We start from the raw sequence: 6,250 nt of genomic DNA on the forward strand, positions 1-6,250 counted from the left end.
ATAAGCTTGTATTATTCATTTGCTAATAAACATCATTCAAGCGTTTATTACATTGACACAATCATGCATGTGTCTTAGTCAATGACACTTATTGTTCTCTTATAACTATAGAGAGAAGAAGGAATGAATAATTACGTCTTCGTAAATTCAAGGGCAAAAAGTAATAACGTAGTCAGGTGTATCGGAGCAAGTAAATGTGTTGTTCTTATCATCATAAGCGTAGCTATAAGCTTGAGGGCATTGGTTCTCAAAGATCGTGGAATAGCTTGTGGGTGGACATGTCTCTGGGGTATTATAAGCGCCAGTGCAACAATATTGTGGCTCGTTGAATGCTGTGCATGCGCTCTTGCAAGCGATCACACTACCATCAGACCTTTTCAATTGCAACTTAGCAGGGCAAACGGCGTTCACGTCTGCTAGGCAGCTTGAGGCTTGGCAGTCACCGATTCCACCTTGTGTGGCAACTGAAACAGGGAGGTTGAAGCCATCTACAAGGCTGACATCATAGAAATCTTGTCCACTACCAGCTGCTATGTTGATTTCTACCGAAGATGTTGGCGGGATTGCACCGGTGCCGTTGCATGCAACCTGACCAGAGGCACAATCAACAGTTTAGCAAGAAAACTTTCCCGAGGCGTCTGTGGTGCATCGTGTTCGGGCCTAGAACCGGCCTATTCATAGAGCTTGGACATCAACTAATGAGAATGCTTTGGATGCCAGCTCAAATCCAGTAGTTGATAGCTGAGGTTTCTGATCCGCAGTTAGAGTTCCTGGCCAGACAGTTGTCGGACAGTTGTTTGTGAAAGTTATTATGGCAGCATGAGCATCTACGCAACATAAATTGTTAGAAGAATGGTCAATGATCATTAAATTTATTTTTTCATATGAGTTGTGATTGGGAGAACGCAGCTTGCATAGCACGCCGTGAAAGGAAATTTTTTTTTTTTTTTTTTTTAATATTTTAATGCAAAAAAAAAAAAAAAAAAAATTTGCACTGGCGTGCTTTGCATGTCGCGTGCCCTTTTGTTTCACCCTTTTCATATTAACTTAAGTTTTTAGGATAAATTATAATTTAAAGTATGCAACAAATAAGTAAGAGATACACAATTTTATTAAGTAAATGAGTAATGTTATGTACCATATAAACATCTCCTCATTATATTAAGTAATGAGTAATGCTACTTGCCATACACAATTTTATGTAGTAAATGAGCAATTTGCTAATTAATATATTATATATAACTAGACAATGAGATATATATATACCAGATAGGAAACAGAAGGCCAAGGCAAGGCCGAAGAGTACTGCAAGAGTTTTCATCATTGTAATAGACTAGCTAGTTTCTCTGGGTTGAGAGTAATGTGGTGCTAATCTTATGAGGCCTTCAGCTGTATATATAGAGGCTTTAACGAGACTTTTAAGGCCATCACCATGGGTGAAAATTGGGTTCGACCGACGTAAATTCCAACATGAATGTTCCTCCATCTGGGTTTTGCGTCTTCATATGGTAATGGGTCACGACCTGAACCTAGCTCGTAGGAACACCCGCAAGATACGGACTAAATAAATGTGATTGAATCGATTGGGGTGGGTTTTTTACTTATGTGTCAGTTTTTGGGAGAGGGAGGCAAATCCATTTTTGCTACTTAGTATTCCACAAACTTCCTTGTCAATGGATTTTTTTGTTTTGTTTTGTTGAATTTCTTGTATAAATTCTTACTTACAAAACGACAATCGAACGTTACGTGCATAGAATTTTCAGCTGTGGAAATTAAAGACATACCCATGCGATCTAACTAATTTGTCTGATTTCAACGTGGTCTTAGAAAATATAGGTGGTCTACCAATTAAGTAATCTCTGTACGTATCTGCTATGCATGCATAAAGGGCGAGCTGGACCGGACCCAAAATGCTATCTTCTGGAAGAACAAAATATCTGAATCATAAAATAGATGTTTTTCATTTCAGTAGCTTGAAATTGGGAGAAATCCTATTCTATCGTTGGAACTCAAAACCTAATTAATTAGTGATGTGTTGTCATTAGTACGCATCTACTTTAGATATGCTGTGTGAAGGGCCTAACTAAATAATGTGGACAGGTACGTAATTTCAATACAAATTAAGTAAGAAGCATTAGACATCGCGTTCTAAGATGAAGGGGAGATTAATTGAAGGAAATTTATAAGCTCAATTTTTTCTTTAATTATTTTATCAATTATAGACAATCACATCAGGTTGTAAATAAATATTGTTTTTATTGTAGTATTCCTACATCCACTCAAATTCAATTAACCAAGACTCACATGTAATAAATTAGATTCAAGAAAAGATTCATTGAATGCTGAAATCACCTTGATCCCTCCAATTACCTTTTTTTTTCTTTTTTCTTTTCTTTTTTCTTTTTTTTTTTTTTGGTAGTTGGCACAATCCTTAATGGGGGTAAATTTAATTTTCTCCCAAATGGCCATTCCCAACAAAATATTCTCCCTCCAATATTCCTTTTCATGGACTTCATATTCTGTCAAAATGCAAATTAAGGTAGCTGAAAAGCACCCCCATTGGATTATGGATATAAGCATATATTTGTGACGGAACATGGCAAATTTAGAAGGGACAAAAGGAAATGTTGTACCTCGTTGCCCCGGAGCATTTATAAGTGGGAGGATCATTGTCACCCGGATAGGTGTGGGCTAGCTTGCATACTTGCTTGAAGGTGTTGGAGTAGTCGTTAGGCTGGCAAGCCCCTGGATCCTTAAACAAATCACACGCACTATAACACCCAATATATTTTCCATCCATGTTCTTTGCAACTAGAGGACTCGGACACACGCTAACTATATCTCCAACACAAACTACCACAGGACATGGCCCAGTCCCGTCGACCAGAGAGCTAGCTGCCGTCCGGTTCGATCCGGACGGGGACGTTGTGGCCGTGGTTCAAGCTAACTTCATAGGAGACGACAAGTAGTTTAATCGCGAAATTGAGGAGGGTGACAGGTAAAGCGGATGGTGGGTTTTGTCACTCTTTGACGCCAGAGCCACAGTCCCCTGTTTCACATGAAAAGTAATATGAGGCATTGAAGCTGCACTTGGTCCTAGCCCAGATGCTACCGGACCATTGATCCGGCATAGGAAATATTTATAGAGTTTCTGGACCACGCTCAGGATCGGCATCGCCGACTGAGGGCCTGGCGGCAAGCCATACCTGGTAGCTGCATTTGTTCTCGTGGTAGAAGTATACATCAGAGTGTGCACCTGAAACAGATCATGCACAACTCCTCATCAATCTGCATTAATTTCATTGCATTTTGCATTAAACTAAAAGTTGCTGCCATTAAAATGACAAGAACGATTGGCATTGTGCTTATCTTTCTGTGAAGAAAAAAATTGATCAGGATGTATTATAATGAAATTGTAGATTCTAAAATTATGAAATTCAAGCAGTTCTTTGCATCGAATGGTTTGAAAAATGCTACTTATTAAAATGTCGGCATGATATCGATGAAAAAAATAAAGAAGTCTTCTAAAAAGCTCATTTTTACTTTTGAACAAAAGATTTTTCTTCAAAAAACTAAAAGACTGATTTTGGTTTAAAACTTTCTATAACAAACGAGTGAGCTACATTTGTAGTATTATCCTAAAATAACTAGTCAATATGGAGCTTTCATAGAATTTATTATAAAGATTAGTTTCACTTAATAACTAGACAATATAAAACTTAACACTCATGAATACTATCTTTATATATAATTGACACAATGGTTAGAATCATAGGATTCTATTATATTTTTTTCATCTCTGTCGCAATCTTGACATATCTTAACTCTTAAGGTTGTCTATTTAAATAAAAAAAAAAAAAAAATTATTCACTTGTATAGAAACAAAATTTAGACATATAATTTTTCCGATACCTAATATGATAACATGGTACTGAATTTCTTCTATTATATATAGCTGCTAATTACTTATATAATTTTTCTTATTGACTTCAATGAATATAGTTTTTAATTATTATGTAAAACAAAAATATTTGGAGTAAAGTCAACAAAGGGCGGACCAAATAAATTGGTACCATTAATATATGACAAATTTTCAATTAAATTTGCCTGTCAGTCACGACCACACGGAAAACCTTTGAAATTGATCTGATTGGGTCACGGCTTTGGAAATTAAATTCCACGTATCGTTTGATCAAGACTTCACATATATGGTTGGTGTCTCCTGATTGAACGTGGGCATCCAGTACTGTGGGCTGCCCCTTTTCCACAGCTTTAATTTTGTGTGTTAAATATATATGCATATGGTGCTTCCTTTAATTCCTTTTGGTTAAGAATTAATGTTTTTGGATTTTTTTGGATAATTTTTTGTATATGGTAAGCTCTAAAAATTTTAATTATTGTCTTTAATTAAAATTTCAAATTTTATCATCGTAATAGTCATTAGTCACCAATCTTTACTTTCAAGGATTTTTAAATATCTCTGGAAGCAGCAAGTCAATTACCAGACCAAATATATATATATATAGAGGGAGAGAGAGAGAGAGAGAGAGAGAGATCATAGTACTTTACCTATAATTTTCATCATATAACATATATAATTTTTTTTTCTTTTTTTCTTTTTTTGTTATTGCATTTTTAATTATTCTTTTGATTCAATTAAACTTCTATTTGATTAAATATTCTAGAAAGAGATTTTAAATACAATAAACTTTAAATAACTTGCTGTCAATATACCACCATGCATAGATAAAGATATAATCTTGACTGAGTCCTCTAGTAAACTTTGAAGACGGTTACGTTAGTTTGTAAATAATTTTATAGTAAAAGTTGTAATAATATATAATTTATATTGCACGGAGTCCTCCAATGAACAACTAAGTCCTAATTTTATTTTCTTTTTCTTTTTCCCTCCTCTCTTCCAGCCATAATTATGGGTAATTAAGCTTAAAGACACTAGCGGTTAAAGATCATGACATAATCTCAAGTGCGATACAACATGAATAGCATCTGAAAATAAAATATTGCAGCTGAAGATATATTTCTTGTCATAATTAAGCACAAGTATACTTGCTCCGAAATTATAAGTATAAGAAAAGGCTTGCATTATTCATTTACTAATAAATATCATTCAAGCATTTATTACATTGACACAATCATGTATGTGCCTTAGTCAATGACACTTATTGTTCTCTTATAATTATAGAGAGAAGAAGGAACGAATAATTCCTCTTGGTAAATTCAAGGGCAAAAAGTAATAACGTAGTCAGGTGCACCGGAGCAGGTAAATGTGCTGTTCTTATCATCATAAGCGTAGCTATAAGCTTGAGGGCATTGGTTCTCAAAGATCATGGAATAGCTTGTAGGTGGGCATGTCTCTGGAGTATTATTAGCGCCAGTGCAACAATACTTTGGCTCATTGAATGCTGTGCATGCGCTCTTACAAGCGATCACGCTTCCATCAGACCCTTTTACTTGTAGCTCAGCAGGGCACACAGCATTCACGTCTGCTGGGCAGCTTGAGGGCTTGCAGTCACCGGTCCCTCCTTGTGTAGCAACTGAAACAGGGAGGTTGAAGCCATCTACAAGGCTGACATCGTAGAAATCTTGTCCACCACTAGCTGCTACGTTGATTTCTACCAAAGATGCCGGTGGGATTGCACCGGCGCCGTTGCATGCAACCTGGCCAGAGGCACAATCAGCAGTTTCGCAAGAGAACTTTCCTGAGGCATCCGTGGTGCAACGTGTTCGGGCCCAAAACCGGCCTATCCATGGAGCTTGGACATCAACTGATGAGGATGCTTTGGATGCCAGCTCAAATCCAGTAGTTGACAACTGGGGTTTTTGGTCCGCAGTTAGAGTTCCTGGCCAAACAGTTGTTGGACAGTTGTTTGTGAAAGTTATTTTAGCAGCATGAGCACCTGCACAACATAAATTGTCAATGATCATCAAATTCATTTTTTCATATTAGCTTAAGTTTTGAGGATAAATTGTACTTTGAAGTATATATATAACTTGCATGCAACAAATAAGTAGGAGATACACAATTTTATTGAGTAAATGAGTAAATGAGCAATTTGCTAATTAATATATTATAACTAGACAATGAGATATATACCAGATAGGAAACAGAAGGCCAAGGCAAGGCCGAAGAGTGCAAGGGTTTTCATCATTATAATTTGTAATAGACTAGTTGCTCTGGGTTGAGTATTGTGGTGCTAATCTTATGAACTTGGAGCGGTTTATATAGAGC

At 36.4% G+C, this 6,250-nt stretch overlaps 1 protein-coding gene and 2 pseudogenes across 1 annotated transcript; all 3 read right to left on the reverse strand.

The window, feature by feature from the left end:
* Positions 1-147: 147 nt before the first annotated feature.
* On the reverse strand, positions 148-1,324 carry LOC132191390 (thaumatin-like protein 1; annotated as a pseudogene).
* Positions 1,325-2,605: 1,281 nt separating this feature from the next.
* LOC132191586 (thaumatin-like protein 1) lies at positions 2,606-4,582 on the reverse strand (annotated as a pseudogene).
* A 528-nt stretch (positions 4,583-5,110) lies between these two features.
* On the reverse strand, positions 5,111-6,206 carry LOC132191389 (thaumatin-like protein 1b). The gene is made up of 2 exons (XM_059606380.1): positions 6,116-6,206; positions 5,111-5,918 (listed from the first exon to the last, which is right to left on the reverse strand). The coding sequence occupies exons 1-2, from the start codon at positions 6,168-6,170 to the stop codon at positions 5,239-5,241; spliced, it is 735 nt and encodes a 244-aa protein (XP_059462363.1). The 5' UTR covers positions 6,171-6,206; the 3' UTR covers positions 5,111-5,238.
* Between the last annotated feature and the right edge of the window lie 44 nt (positions 6,207-6,250).

This window comes from Corylus avellana, chromosome ca9 (genome assembly GCF_901000735.1).
Source record: "Corylus avellana chromosome ca9, CavTom2PMs-1.0".
Classification (NCBI taxonomy): domain Eukaryota; kingdom Viridiplantae; phylum Streptophyta; class Magnoliopsida; order Fagales; family Betulaceae; genus Corylus; species Corylus avellana.

Bases quoted from the DNA above. Each gene is read 5' to 3' on its own strand.
- LOC132191389 (XM_059606380.1), bottom strand. From the start codon at position 6,170: ATGATGAAAACCCTTGCACTCTTCGGCCTTGCCTTGGCCTTCTGTTTC. The intron at 5,919-6,115 runs GTATATATCTCA...TATGTTGTGCAG, and splicing joins GGCCTTCTGTTTCCTATCTG to GTGCTCATGCTGCTAAAATA.